Source organism: Myxocyprinus asiaticus, chromosome 9 (genome assembly GCF_019703515.2).
Source record: "Myxocyprinus asiaticus isolate MX2 ecotype Aquarium Trade chromosome 9, UBuf_Myxa_2, whole genome shotgun sequence".
Classification (NCBI taxonomy): Eukaryota; Metazoa; Chordata; class Actinopteri; order Cypriniformes; family Catostomidae; genus Myxocyprinus; species Myxocyprinus asiaticus.
Window position 1 is genome coordinate 6,415,020 of NC_059352.1, and position 16,437 is coordinate 6,431,456.

Here is a 16,437-nt window from a genome sequence, read left to right on the forward strand (position 1 = left end):
TTTAACTTAATTTATTTGGGTTGCACATATTTCTAAAATAATATTATATACTGTATGTAGAATACATTTAAATCATTAATTATGTTGAAATGTACATCAGTTTGCATTTTGTGACAGCTGAAAAGGATGTGTGCTCCCTAACAAGTCAACGAATAAGGAGGAAAACATTTGTTTTGAATTTATTCAGTGGAAAAACAAAAGCTTTCCTGTGAAAAGTGTTTTAGAAAGTACCTTAAAAGTAATTATTAATGTGATTACTTTCACAATGAAGTAATCAGCAAAGTCAGTAATCTGATTGCAATACAAGAGTAGTAATTAATAATTTGTAATGAGTTACTTTTTTTGAGTAACTTACCCAACACTGTTGACAGGTTTCGTGAGAATCACCCATCTACAGTAGCAACCATCCCTTTAAAACTAGAATTTTACACCTGGTTGTTAACCAAATAATTAAGGAAATTGTACCGTAGATTTTCTGTATCCCTTGAAGATCATCTAGAGGCAGTTTGAAGTTGTGCGTCTCCATGTACTGGTAGAAAGGGGCCATAATTGCACTGGGATCATTGGAGTGTTCCAGCCCCAAGGCATGTCCAAGCTCATGTATGGCCACCAAGAAAAGATCATTGCCTGAAATGTGAAAGTTAAAGGATCAAAAATCGTAATAATTTAAAAAGTGGTGGGTCGAAACCCAAAAAAGGGGGTTGCAGGTTTGTCCTGATTGGAGACAGCAGGGAAAAACAATGTTTAATACAAATAAAATGCAACTAACCATATCATTGTTTAATTTTGTGTTTATGTAACTCCAATGAAAAATATAACATTCTGGCACGTGTGAACAGGACTATGAAAGAAGCAGAATGTTCAGTGCAAAGCCCAAGATTCTGAGTATTTGATGTATGGATTAAAGTGCATTTTGACAAGGACTCCCATTTAAATTCAAATGCTGAATCAGTGGAGAATAAATGGATTCATCCTACTGTATCATTAAAGGAATAGTTCACCCAAAAAGCCATCGTCTGGCTTGGGAAGACTTTTAATATAGCGCATGAGTTGTATGGACTTCTTTTAAGATACTTGTATGGTGCTTTTTTGGCGTTTTTGGAGCTTGACAGCATCTGTCCAGGGTATAGCTGCAGGCATTGCTCCAAAAAGGGGTGTGAACTCCAAATCGACCATTGAAGATATAGGGAGCCCCTAACCTAACCCTTTCCCTAAACTTTTTTTTAATTTTTATTTGTGTCCCCTTTTCTCCCAATTTGGAATGCCCAATTCCCACTACTTAGTAGGTCCTCGTGGTGAAGCGGTTACTCACCTCAATCCGGGTGGTGGAAGACAAGTGTCAGTTGCCTCTGCTTCTGAGACCGTCAATCCTTGCATCTTATCACGTGGCTCGTTGTGCATGACATCGCGGAGACTCCGCACGTGGAGGCTCATGCTACTCTCCGCGATCCACGCACAATTTACCATGCGCCCTATTGAGAGTGAGAACCACTAATCATGATCATGAGGAGGTTACCCCATGTGACTCTACCCTCCCTAGCAACAGGGCTAATTTGGTTGCTTAGGAGACCTGGCTGGAGTCACTCAACACACCCTGGATTCGAACTCCCGACTGCAGGGGTGGTACCTTTCCCTAACCTTAACTGTGAGTGGAAGTGACACCCCTTTTGGGGTTGGCGCAACCCCCTTTTGAAGTAACCACACCCCCTTTTGGAAAAAATTCTGCACTCTTTTGGAGATTCCACCCCCATTTGGAGGTCTCCGGCCTGCAGCGATACCTACTTGACTTTCATTGTACATGTTTGGTGTAGAGCACCTTGGATATTCTTCTAAATTTCTCCTGTTGTGTTTCACATAAGAAAGAAAATTATATGGATTTGGAACAACAGGAGAGTGAGTAAATGATGATAGTATTTTTTTTTTTCCAGGTGAACTATTCCTTTAATGCCAGTTGTTATCCTCACTTGCATATGCAAATAAGTCTATAATCACCATTTCTGTAAAAGGTGTGAAAACCAAACTACCAAAACAGGAGCAACCTGAAGCAGATCCAATGATTACAGATAGATCTGTTTGGCAATCTTGTTTAAAAAGGGGGTGTGATGGGGGTATGCTAGCCAAGTGACAGAAAAATTGCATCAATTTACTCTATTTTTCCTCTCTTACACTCAAGGGCAATTGCAATTCTGCTCCAGAATCCTGAGTACAAAAAGAAAAGGAACAGATTGTGCATGAGATTCACGTCTACGCTATTACCAGAACATGACTCTAGTCAAGACTGACATGTTCAAATCATTGGGAACAGAAGGAAAATGACAGCGTAATGTTCAAAACATAAAAATAGCCTTTTTGTTGTTGTTGTTTTTTTGTTGTTGGCTCAGTGTCCTGTACATTTTATCACATCATTTTCACTTCATATACTGTACTTGAACTGCTGACATTGCAGTACCCAGGTAAAGATAACACTGAAAATATGCAACATTCCAGCAGGGCCAATAATATTGAAGAATCATCTGACATTCTCTGTTTCTGTTCATTTCCCCAGTGATATCTACTGATCTTCAGTTCACTGATCTGGTTTAACAAACTCCCAGTAGATTTTCCTCTAAACATCTGACTACATCTCCCCTTTTTTTTTTTTTACAGAGAGCATGGATTTCTTTCTTTCTTTCTTTCTTTCTTTCTTTCTTTCAACCACAAACCCACCCACCCATCACTTCCTTCCATCCATCCATCCCATCTCATCCTTCCTTCTTTTCATCTTTCCAACCATCCATCATTTTTCTTTCTTTCTTTCTTTCTGACATGGACCATGCCATGCAAAAAAGAGATCTCAGAAAACCTACGATCAAGAATTGTAATGATATTCATCTGTCCACAGTTAGACATACTGTCTGTAAATGGAGATGATTTAGTACTGTGGCTACTCTCCCTAGAAGTGGCCGTTCAGCCAAGATGACTCAAAGGGCACACCACAGAATGCTCCAGCTAAAGACTTGAAGGAATCATTGGAACTGGTTAACATCTCTGGCAGGCAGGGTGTCCATGGCAGGACACCACAAAGGAAGCCACTGCTTTCCAACAAAAAAATTGTTGCACGCCTGAAGTTTCCATCATTCCTTCCTTCCATCCTTTCTCTTTCTTCCTTTCTTTCTTTCTTTCTTTCTTTCAACCACCCACCCTTCCCTTCCTTCCATCCATCCATCAGCATCATTTACATTGCCGATTTTGTCCACACCTCTCTATTAAATAGCTTGTGGCAGGCATGTAACAAACAAACAAACAATAAATATAAGGGGAACAAAGACTCTACTACAAACCTAATCTCCAGACCAACTTATTTATTTACCAAAATGGCTTGAGCATAACCTCATTAATATGCATGAGCTTTCTTCACCATTTCGTTACGTCAAAAACAGTACATCTCTGGAAAATCCATAAAAATAAAACAAAATCTATCCATTTATAGCTGCTCTAATCTAACATTCATCACAAATTCATCATTAAAGATGCAGAAATGTCTAGAACCAGGTCTAGATCTCATTTATCATGTTAGGTTACTCAGGCTATACTAACCAATGTCATGTATGAATAGACCAAAATACATAGTAATTTATCAGTTTCCTGAGTTACTAATGCTAATAGCTATGATCTTATAGAATTAAAGCTAAAAACAAAGAATCAATTGTCATTATAATGCCACACTTACCATCGTGATTGGCATTTCCTAATGTCCAGGGTTCATCAGAGTCAAAGTGTGTGTCTCCACCAATTCCGGGACCAGGGAAATATGCATGGGCTAAAAAACCTCCCTCTCCATCGAAGGGAGAACTGTCACCATGGAAACCAGAGGCAAAGAAGATCATGATGTCCGCCTCTTTACCCTCATTCTTGATCTCAGAGTAGGCCACTTCCTGAAAGGTCAGTGGGGTCACCGTCTGCCAGACGTCGAAGGCCTGACGGATTGCCCTCTGAGTATCTTTCTCACCCACCTTGGGTGTGAAATTATGTATGCTGAAAACAAGAAGAGAATGACAAATATGAATCAATGAAGGATGAAATGTGCAATATTTCTGATTAATCTTCATGTAACACAGAGTTTTCTGCACCACTTGAGTTTTCAGAGCCACAGCAAAAATATATATGTGACAAGGTTCTTGGATGTGTGGGAAGGAGGAAGTGAGAGCTGGGTAAACAATTAAAAACACTTTTCAGTGTGACACAAATAAAATTGCTTTTCAGCACACAATCCTCGACCCAGACACACACAACTCCATGTGTCTCTCACTGGTTTTCAACTTGGCTGCGTGCGTCTCTCTCTCTCTCCATGTGTCTCCCTCACTGCGGCTCTGGCTGCGGCTTTATCTCTCGCCCGCTAACACTGTAATCGCCAACAGCTGCGAGAGATAATTCGCCCCAGGTGTCCATCCCGGCCTCACTCCGCACTGTCTTCGTTCGGCCACACCCTGCTCACCACAATATACAGTGAGGTCCAAAAGTATAAATATAGCGAACAAATGACTCTTAGGAGCTGGTTCTTTTTCAGGTCAAAAACAGTCAGAAAGACTCACGAGTTATCGGTTTCAATATCCCTGTTGTTTGCATGCAACAATAAACATAAAGAGCGACAAGTGTAGTCTATTTGCTAACTAATGACTCTTTGAGCTGTTTTTTTTTTTTTTTTTCAGTCAAAAACATTCAAAAAGACTCACGAATCAGTTTCTAACTCACAATTTATCGGTTTGGATGTCCTTGCCATTTTTGCTTAATAGAAAACATAGCGCAAACAGCAGAGTCTGATTTGTAAACAAATGAATCTCAAAAGCCGGATTTCATTTGATCAAAACAGTCATAAAGACTACAAATCTCAAATTCACAAGTTATCAGTTTTGATGGCATTGCTACTTGCACACAACAATAAACATACAGTGCCATCAGCGTAGTCTGATTTGCGAACAAATTACTCTCAAGAGCCAGTTTTTTTATTTATTAAAAGATTAACGAATCAGTCTCGAACTTATCAGTTATCAGTTATCGATGCCATTGCTGTTTGCATGCAACAATAAACATACAGCATTACTAGTGTAGTCTGAGTCATGAACAAATTACTCTTAAGAGTCAGTTAATTTATGGTTGCAAAGACTCAAGAATCACTTTTAGACTCACAAGTTGTCAATTTTTATAATGAAGTTCATCACAAGTTGTCCATTTTTTTAATGAAGTTCAAAATGTTTGAATTATTTGAAGTCATTTGAATGTGAATTGGTCTAACAAATTGAACTAAGTATTGTTATTGTGTTTTGTGTATTTAATGTTTGTGAGACTTAAATCAGTCTAATTACTGACTGGTTGTTCATATGCAGTTTGAATGCAGCGCAAATGCCGTTGAAGAACAGAGCGCTGTGCAGTTACATAAGAATTAATGTGCATAAATAATTTCCTTGAATATAGGGCAAAAGTTAAACCAGGCCAAACACCTCAGGCACAGGCAGATGGCTGCCTCTGACACCCAACTGTAGGCAAACACAAGTGAGAAAATCACATTTTATTTAACTAGTGACTGTAAACTACACTCGATGACTAAGTGAAATGTATAGGGCATAATAAATGCTTACATATCATCTAAATAATTGAATGTTCAAGCCAACAGGAATGCATTACAAGCACAAAATGGCCAATAATCCTTTTTTTTTTTTTTTAAGGACATATAGGCCAAAACCTAAAAAGAAATGCTGCCTTTGCAGGAAAACATGGAGGTATACACCAACACATGAAAAAAGCATTGTAATCAATTAATTGTTGCTTGGTTATTGCTGAAGTCTTTAGGAGTTAAATTTTTTTATGAGGAAAAATTTAATAACTAGTAAGATTTGGTGCATAATGGCGGACTTTTAACTATAAACTAGCATTCATTCTCTTAAACTCTCATCCTCCACAATATTAATCTGCCAATAGACTGTGACTATCCGCTTTGTTACAGCAATCATGAAGCTGCGTTCATGATTTGCGTCAGAGCGTCAACGCCAGCGTCCAGCGCCGCTTTGCAGTCCACGGGAAATGCGGAGTGATAGTTAAGACTTGCCATTCTTCAGTGGTAATTAAAATGAGCTGAAAATACTTGATTTCTATCACAAGTCCCATGCGGGCTTGTTTTGTACATCAAATAATAGTGCTAAGAGGTCCTTTCTCCATCATTTCTCCATCATTCTCTTTCTCCATCACTCTCCCCAGCTCCATCAGAGCTGTTGTGGTGTGTGCGTCAGTATAATGATTCCGGGCGGACACATGAACACATTACAAAGGTTCCGCCCTCCCAACAAGTGTTTATGCTGGTTTATGCTGTATTAATGGTAAATGTGTTTATCGCAATTAAGAAAAATAAACATGTTAAAATGTTTTACTTAATCGCATGCAATTAAAGTGTTAATTCCGACAGCTCTAATCTAAACTAACTGGTATTATTCCTTCCTTCATTAATGAAAAAATATTATTTACCATGTCCTAATCAACCTGACTACATTAGCTTACACCAACAAAAGTAATTTTTAAGGTTTAGATCAAATAGAAAGGTATTCACTGTGTGAATTCTTGGCTCCCTACCAACATCTGTGCATAAAATTGCACATTACTTGTGCTTCAGCACTGCTCTTCTGCGTGGATAAATCTGATGATCTGAGGTATACACATTATGGTTGCCTGTGATTAATATGTAACAGCAGATATGACTAGCTACATCAAGATTTACTGACAGTAAGAAGAAAGTCCTACATGACGTATATCCGAAAAAACAAATTTTTTGTCTGAGTATGTCAGTAGCATAATTGCCGCCAGATCTTCTTTTTACTATTTATGGACATGATGTAAACATGCAAAGACGAATGACGGAAGTCTGAAATTTCGAACCCGACAGCTCTGAATGTATATCATTATTGTAGTTTTACCCTAGCGATTTTTTTAAAAAAAATTAAAGGAGAAATCTACTAAATGTCCCTTTAAGGTGACAATTGCAGGTTACAAGTTAATTACATGTTGGCCAGCCCTAGACTGGAACTGAAAAAAATAAAAATGTAAAAGACAGGTTGAGTGGACTTTGAGGGAAATAATAGCACAGCAAACCACTCAAAATAGCAGCCTTTAATCAACCATTCCTTCTCGCTTCTGACCTGCTACACCCCTTGCTTTCTTTGTTTCTCTCTCGCCCATCAACCAAAAACAAAAGCATCTTTTAGCTGTTTTAAGGTTGGAGGGAAGCATTTCAACAACATCCATCTGGAACATTGCGTAAGCAGCATGTGCTCCAAAACAGACTCATACGTGTTAATATAATATCCAACAAAATAATTAAGGTATAAGGGGCCTAATGGGCCCACCATTAAAGGTAATCAGATCTTGTTAGGTGCAGTTAGTTACAGCCATATGGAGTTTTTGGAATGCTTCGCTGTGATAGCGTACAATGACCACTGATGAATAAACTTTGTTTTGGTAAGTTCCTTCCAACACATCCATTCATCTATTCTGTAAGCCCTGTTTTGAGACAGGCATACTGATTATAAAGTCAACATGAAACAGCATTTGGAACCCACTTTAATTGATTTTATCCACCAGGAATTGACTGGATCATGAAAAGTGGTCTCTATATAACAGGTGGTTGGAGGGGAGGGGTTGGAAAATAACTTAGTGCGTCAGCTGAAAAGGAAAGTTATTACGGTATTTTCATGAATTTCACTTTTCACTGTCACTTTTTTTTTTCACTCATCGACTTATTCACAGCAACTTATAGACCAAAGTGACTTATCATGTAATTTATGTTGGTCTATTCCTTTGTCAACATCTATCAATGCGACTTTTGCACTTTTTCTCTAAATAGTGTGATTTTGACCAGGTGCAACTTATTGTGCAACTCAGGTGCATTTCCTTTCTGGAAAATACAGTATATTTTGATGATAGTTTTTTTGTTCTGTTCACAACAAGTCCAGCAATGTGTATTAAACAGGGTCAATTTAGACTTCATTTGCACTTTAAGACTCTTAATATTTAATGTACCTGTATGTAATCTTTTTGTCCCTCCATTTCTGACCAGTAAGGGCATAACGTTTATTTCTCCTTCGTCGGCTGATGTGAGGATGATCTGGAACTCCACACCGAGGTTTTCTCATCCACCTTAAAACACAAAGATAATGATCATTGGTATCAGCATACTGACAGTAGGTTTACATTTTTTGCAAGCAACATACAGTATTAACTGCAAAAAAAAAAAATGATTTCATTATATTATTACAGATGTTTTACCAGTGGCCAATTTTCAGACTTATCACACTGTGATTTCAGCAACAGTAAGGCGAAAGTTTTGCTGCTGAAACCGGCCTGTGCCAACCAAAATTTGAACTACTGCCCCCAGTGGCCAAAGCTGGAAGTGTCATTGAACGTATGTATTGATAAAATATCCACTAAGTGGCGCCAAAAGCAAGTTGTATTTTTCATTGTAAGTGATGTGATATTACGGAGCCCCTTAGGGGTTTTCAAACTGGGATCCACGGACCCCCAGAGGGCCGCAAGGGGGTGCTAGGGGGGCCGCAGAATTTTTTTTTAAAATGTACCTTGCAATAGTTTTGCATTCCCTTGCAACAGTTTGCGTTCCCTCGCAATAGTTTTGCATTCCCTCGCAAAGTTTGCATTCCCTTGCAGTAAGTTTTGCGTGCCCTCACAATAGTTTTGTGTGCCCTTGCGATAGTTTTGCATTCCCTCGCAATAGTTTGCATTCCCTTGCAGTAAGTTTTGCGTTCCCTCACAATAGTTTTGCATGCACTTGCAATTGTTTGCGTTTCCACACAATAAGTTTTGCTTGCCTTTGCAATAGTTTTGGATTCCCTTGCAATAGTTTGCGTTCCCTCGCAATATGTTTTGCTTGCCCTTGCAATAGTTTTGGATTCCCTCGCAATAGTTTGCATTCCCTCTCAATAAGTTTTGCATTCCTCACAATAATTTTGCATGCACTTGCAATAGTTTGCGTTTCCACGCAATAAGTTTTGCTTGCCTTTGCAATAGTTTTGGATTCCCTCGCAATAGTTTGCGTTCCCTCGCAATAAGTTTTGCATTCCCTTGCAAAAGGTTTTGCATTCCCTCACAATAGTTTTGCGTGCTCTTTCAATAGTTTTGCATTCCCTTGCAATAGTTTGTGTTCCCTCACAATAAATATACCATGGTTTACTACAATAACAATATTTTAACCTTGATATTCTTAGTAAAATCATAGTAATAATAATACAGGAAAATGAAAACTATGGTAATAATAAAAATAATCATTTTGTGGTTATTATGGTTGTACTACAAATACCATGGTAAAACCATAGTAACCATGAGATTAACCATGGTTAATCCATAGCAAATCCATGGTTACTATCTTGGTTTGCCTAAAAAGTCATGATTATTAAAATATTACTATAATAAAACCATTATACAAATGTTATTTGTAGTAAAACCATAATAACCACAAAATTAGGATTTTTATTTCCATAGTTTTCATTTTCCTGTATTATCACTATGGTTTCACTGCAAATTTCATGGTTAAGACATGGTTACTGTAGTAAAACCATAGTAAATTTATTGCTAGGGCATGCAAAACTTATTGCGAGGGAACGCAAACTATTGCAGGGGAAAGCAAAACAGGGAACGCAAACTATTTCAGAAAAAAATTCCCGCCTTGTCCTCTAAGGGGCTCCGTATTATATAGTCAACAGGAATGCATATTTTGTTCCCTCTTCCCTCTCACCCAAACCCAAACCCCAACCCTAAACCTAACCATCAGAATAGTATAAATGAAATTTTAGAGCAAAAATGCAACCTCCGAATGATGCTCACTATTGTTTATGTGATTACTTCCGGGTTCCCACTGGTCTAGAACCCGTGTCTTGGAGGATGCTTGTGCAAAACTAGATCAGTTAAGATCGGCTAGATTGGCAAAATGGGGTTCATTTTAGGGTGCATGTCCTTTTGGAAGCAACAAGTTGATTTCCCCTTTGATGATGATGCAATTTATGAAGACTCTTAAAAGTGTGAAATAGACTAGTTGCTAGAAGGGCTGCACCTCTGCCTGGAAAAAGTTTAACCTTAAACACCTTTAACAGCTAAGCCTATAATCTGCTCAAAAACACAATATCAATGTCCCATATTTAATCTCATGTTATGTTCATGAAGTAGAGAAAGTGATACTAACTCGATTGTGGTTTGGTCGAGCACTCCCGTCACTGGAATGCCGTAAAATCGCTGCATGGCAGCGACCGCTGACTGCATGGCTTTTTCTGATCGCAGGTCTGATGTGCGGATGTCATGAGGGAGAAGGTAGCCATAGTTCTTCAGCCACGTCTGAGGAAAGGAACAAAGAGTAAACAGGTTAAGGGATATCCTGGAAATATGTCTAGAATGTAAGATATATGGCTATGTTCACACTGCTGCAGAATTCGGTTGCCAGTCCTGTTTGGAGTGCTAAATAAGGTTATAAACATACATAGTTCGGTTAGTTTTGAGAGTAATAACCGAAGTAACAGTATTAAACTTTCACCATGAACTTTGAGAGCTCGGTCAGGGTCATTCGGGCAAGTACAGTTGTTCAGATTTTTAGTTGTCTGTTATTTCATTGATCTCATGAGATGTGCTCTTTGTGGATTATTCTTTGCTGTCAATCACTAAAGTTAGGGCTGACAACTTCTCTTGTGTTATAAAAAAATGACATAAAATAGGAGTTTGATTGGCTCTTTATGCTGTTGGGTGGGACTTCCACACCTACAGTCACCACATTGAGCACTGCTTTTTCCATTCATTATTCACCTTCATTATTAAGAGTAATCTCATCACGTGCATATCTATATACTATATATTTATATATATATATACACACACACATATTCAATTTGTTCTCTGCTAAACTAGCACTCCAAAGCTGCAGTTGCTTTGACTTGCCCATTGATCTCTACTCATTTAACTGCATAAAAATAAAGTTTAACTTATATATAACATCCCTATCCTCATTCTTCCATCTCATCCTCCTGTCGAGGCTTTCATCTCTCCCCACGGACGAGCTGAGTGGAGAACTAGTAAGCAAAGCTTTCATTTGAAAGCAGTGCACACATGGAAAAGTCTCTTTGACTGAGCTCATGGCTTTGGGTCCATTTTCAACATGAATATTTTAATGGCGGAGTTTCTGGTCCTCTCCATCTCAGATGGAACAGGACCCTTCACAAACACTAAAGTCTCTGCATAAAATCTATCAAACTCTATCAATCCTTGTGCCAGTACACACACGGCACTGTTTCTATATACGAGTGGGTGCCAAGTAAAGTTCATTCAGATTAAAAATGGTACTCTGTTGATGCTACCAATGTTATTGCAATGTTATTTTTTGTGGGTTCACAAACAGAGTGAACCATACCTATTGCCTAGGTTTTTTATTCATTATTATAGCTGTTTTTAAACAATCGGCCAATGATAATTGCTATTATCAGCAGATAATATTTGGTAGATACATCGGTGCATCTCTACCTATTGTACTCTACTGCTTGATTACAATATTGTAAATAATCTCTAAATATACATGTGCAGCAAGTATTAATATGATGCATAAACTAATTATCATATAATTTTTGCATATTCATGCAAAATGATGTAAAGCAAACTTCATACTCTACCAGAGAGTAACCTCTTCTTTGAAATAGCTGGCTCAGCCTCCATGGTAACACAGGCTGAGCACAGCCCCCTGGGAAATCGCACCCATTAAATAATTCACCAATGCTGTTACTGGTGCCATCATTATAGCACACAGCGACGTCTGAAACCAATGCTAGACTGAACAATACATGTCTCATCCAATCAGCCAATCAGGCAGAGAGGACGGGGGTGAAGAGTTTGATAAATCAATGAAGGCTGTGACAACTGAAGAGTACAAAAGACTGTGACAGTTCTGTTCCATGAATAACAAGCATTATTTAAGCTTCAGGTCTATTTTTGTTCAGTCATTTCAGTGGAATTCAGTTTCAAAGTCTGAACTCCACATGCCTCTGCAGATAAATTGTCCTTATGAACTGGTTTTTAATCAACCCTGCATATTTAGTAGCTTATATGTATTTACGGGTACTCGGCATGATCGTAAAATAAACAGTTAATAACTATAATCCTTTTTTACAATGAACAGAAATACTCCATAGTAACAACGCGCAGCCACAGGATAATTATTGTCTCGACTTACTGGCCATTAATAGTCCAGAGAATAGCATAATACTATATTCGTACTATTTCTGTACTATATAGTATGTACAGTATACTGTGCACAGTAGGGCTGGGCATTTTTATTTTTCATATAGTTCGATATCAATAGTTAACACAATATACTGTACTTTTCATACAATTAATGGGGAAGGAAATGCACCCCACATGTTTTTAAACCTCAAGAATGAATGTAAACATAACTTATTAGTTTACAAGTAAACTCGAAAGGGTAAGCTACATTTTAATATGAAGTTCAAGAAGTATACCCAGTTGAGTATTTAATCCTACATATGGTATTTGACCTCTTTTCGCCACAAATTCATCGTCTTCAGTGGACATTAGTGTTGTCACGGTTCCAAAATTTCAGTAGTCGGTACCGATACCAATGAAATTTCACGGTTCTTAATACCAATTTCGGTACCGCAGCAAAAATATGCTAATATGACAATGTGCTATTGAACACACCCGTTTAACCTATTTAAAAAGTTACATTTCAATGTAAATAATAAATTAAAAGAAATGAATGTTTCCTTCAAGTGTTTCTCAGTCAAGGATGCATTTTTTAAGTTTTTTTAAGTAGCGCCCTGAAATCTGTTTTATTCTTTACCAAATCATGCTTTCCTTTTTGTTATTATTATTATTTTCCAGAACTCCATGTTTTAGAGTTTAATCTAATTTCATCATCAAAATGGTGTCTATTCAGTTCATTCTTAAAACCTTTAACATGTGAAAATATAACTTTTCAAAATGCCATTGCATTTTTTTCAACAGCAGTCTTGCTTGTGATATATTGCTTAATTCTTCTTCTTATTCTTATTATTATCATTAGTGAATATTACATTTTACTATGCAGTTGTAATATATATATATATATTTTTCTCCCCAATTTGGAATGCCCAATTCCCAATGCGCTCTAAGTCCTCGTGGTGGTGTAGTGACTCGCCTCAATCCGGGTGGCGAAAGACGAACCTCAGTTTCCTCTGCGTCTGAGACCGTCAACCCGCGCATCTTATCACGTGGCTTGTTGAGCTCGTTACCGTGGAGACTCACGCGTCCAAGCACAACTCACCACACGCCCCAACGAGAGCAAGAACACTTATGTGTCTATGTCATTTAAGACCACTTTTATGTTGCTGGGGTTAGGGTGGGATTGTGAGGGGGAGGAGTAATAGTTGGGGTTAAGTTTGATCTATGTATATATGTTTTGTTCTATGAGATACATGTATGTGAATCAATAAAAATTGTTAATCAGTATCGACTTGGTACTGAAGTACCGGTACTTTTGACAACACTAGTGGACATTAGACTCTCCTAAATTTTACGTTTCCGACAACATTCTTCCTGATTTTGGCCCATTGCGTGTCAGCTACGTATCCGTACATGAAGTAACTGCTGTAGCCTAAAAGTCATTACATCCACTGAGACTTTCTTGCCTGTGTCAAAAAAAATGTGCGGACATGGCAGCACTATGGATCATGAAAAAACTAAACAGTACATAAATAAACAGCAATGGTGTTAATGTCGGAGTTGAGATAACTGTTTTGCATTGTCAGTGCTGTCTTGTTTGGTACACAATTACGTCATATTAGTCGGATGGATAGCTAGCTAGATAGCGGCTACTTAGCCTCCTTGCAGGTTTCCATGATGGCAAGACTAGATAGCCACTAACCAGCTAATACTTCCTAACTGCGTTATTTTTTTCCCACCCGTATTACGGCAATTCCTGTTATTGATATAATTAGACATCAAACGATTGGACGAAATTTGTCTATACGTTCACCAGCTTGATGACACCTTCAGATTGGATGGTTATCTTACACAGTTAAGAACGAAAACAGTTTGAAAAAGATGCAAGGTAAAGATGGACAAAACAGGTAAATCTCTTTGTTGGTAATTTCATAATTGATAGCTCCATACAGAAAAAAGTAGCCACATTAAAGATAAGTCATTAGGGTGATTTTTTATTTTTATTATTTTTTTTTATGATCAGGTCAATTGCCTGTAATTACAGAATCACCCATTTATGAAAATAATAATAATAATAATAATAATAATAATAATAATAATAATATATAACATATAATTTACTATAGATGTCTTGATATTAAACTAGAAAAAAAATGTTTGCTGCCCAAAGCCATGGGGCATCTTAATATAAAATATATATATATATATATATATATATATATATATATATATATATATATATATATATATATATATACACACAGGTTTGGGAGGGTTACTTTTGAAATGTATTCCACTACAGATTACAGAATACATATTGAGAAATGTAATTTTTAACATATTCTGTTAGATTACTCAAGGTCAGTAACGTAATCTAAATACTTTGGATTACTTCTTCAGCACTGGTAAATTTTTTCACTTGTTTTGACTATAAAAACTCTGCCAGTACAGTAAGACAAAATACACATGTTAAAAATACATTCTCTGAAAAACCTAAATATCTTATGCAGTGTTGTTTCTAAAACAAGATAAATCAAATTGATCTTATTTTAAAGATTTTTAGATATTTTTACAGGAAAACAATACAAAAATTATTTTCAAGAATAAGATTTTTGCCCTAATATCAAAGATCTTACTAGAAAAAAGAAATTATTATCCAACGTGAATTTTCTTGATAAAAAATATGATCATGTCAAGTAACATGCATGTAAAATGGCTAGAAATTGCATTTTAGCTTAACGTAAAGCTGACAATTTACACAAGGTTTATTTCTATTTCTTCTGTATAAATGTTTTCCATCTGAAAGGACTAAATATTAAATGAAATAAATGACAATAAAATGCAAAGTAATCTCTTCAGTAATCAAAATACATTTTGAATGTAACTGTATTCTAATTACCAATGATTTAAATTGTAACTGTAGTGGAGGGGCTAAGGAGGAAAGTCATCCAGGGATCACAACTTGTGAACACGACTGGGAGTCAAAAGCGCACATCTTCACCTCATGGGAGGGGAAAGGTGCTATGCGCAAGCGGTACACCCGGCCAGCTGTCCTGGAACTTACCTGCTCATACCTGACAATACACGGGACGAGACCGGCTCAACCTGGAGATTATAGAACCTCGCAAAGGTGTTGGGTGTTGCCCAGCCCGCTGCTCTGCAGATGTCTGCCAAAGAGGCGCCATTGGTCAGGGCCCAGGAGGTTGCCACACTCCTAGTAAAGTGGGCTCGTAGCCCCACAAGGGGCGGCAGGTCCTGAGCGTGATATGCCATCACGATGGCGTCAATGACCCAATGGGCGATCCTCTGTTTGGAGACAGCGCTCCCTTTCCTCTGTCCACCAAAGCAGACAAGGAGCTGCTCGGAACTTCTAAAGCTCTGCGTGCGATCCAAATAGATGTGTAAAGCACACACCAGACACAGCAACGCCAATGCTGGGTCTGCCTCCTCCCGGGGCAGCGCTTGCAGGTTCACCACCTGATCCCTAAACGGGGTCGTAGGAACCTTGGGCACATAGCCCGGTCGGGGTCTCAGGATCACTTGAGAGTAGCCCGGACCGAACTCCAGGCACGTTTCGCTGACAGAGAACGCCTGCAGGGCCCCTACCCTCTTGATGGAAGTGAGCGCAGTCAGGAGGGCAGTTTTCAAAGGGAGTTCTTAAGCTCAACTAACCCTAGGGGCTCATGAGGGGATGAGGCACGGTCTGGAGGGATTCAACCTCCTAATGCCTCTCAGGAAACTGATGATCAAGTCGTGCTTCCCCAAATACTTCCCATCTACTGCATCGTGATGTGCTGAAATGGCGGCTACATACACCTTCAAGGTGGAGGGGGACAGCTGCCCCTCCAGCCTCTCCTGCAGGAAAAAAAGCAGTGATCCGACTGTGCACCTCTGGGGGTCTTCGAGGCATACAGGTGGCCACCGCTGAGGATTCCATATGCCCCAGGAGCCTCTTGAAAAAGTTTCAGTGGGAGCGATGTCCTTCGTCTGAACGCCTTCAGACAGTTCAGCACTGACTGTGCACGCTCGTTCGTGAGGCGCGCCATCATCGAGACTGAGTCCAACCCCAAACCAAGAAAAGAGACGCTCTGAACCGGGGAGAGCTTGCTCTTTTCCCAGTTGACCCAAAGCCCCAGCCGGCTGAGGTGCGTGAGCACCAGATACCTATGCGTACACAACACATCCCGAGAGTGAGCTAGGATTAGCCAGTCG

General features: G+C 38.6%; 1 protein-coding gene across 1 annotated transcript in view; it reads right to left on the reverse strand.

The window, feature by feature from the left end:
* LOC127446427 (matrix metalloproteinase-24-like) overlaps positions 1-16,437 on the reverse strand; it is a 55,133-nt gene that overhangs the window by 15,063 nt on the left and 23,633 nt on the right. Inside the window, exons 2-5 of the mRNA XM_051707327.1 lie at positions 10,214-10,362; positions 8,044-8,160; positions 3,710-4,014; positions 466-627 (exon numbers count right to left, since the gene is read on the reverse strand). Of these exons, the coding sequence (XP_051563287.1) occupies positions 466-627; positions 3,710-4,014; positions 8,044-8,160; positions 10,214-10,362 (733 nt within the window). The remainder of the gene's footprint in view (positions 1-465; positions 628-3,709; positions 4,015-8,043; positions 8,161-10,213; positions 10,363-16,437) is intronic.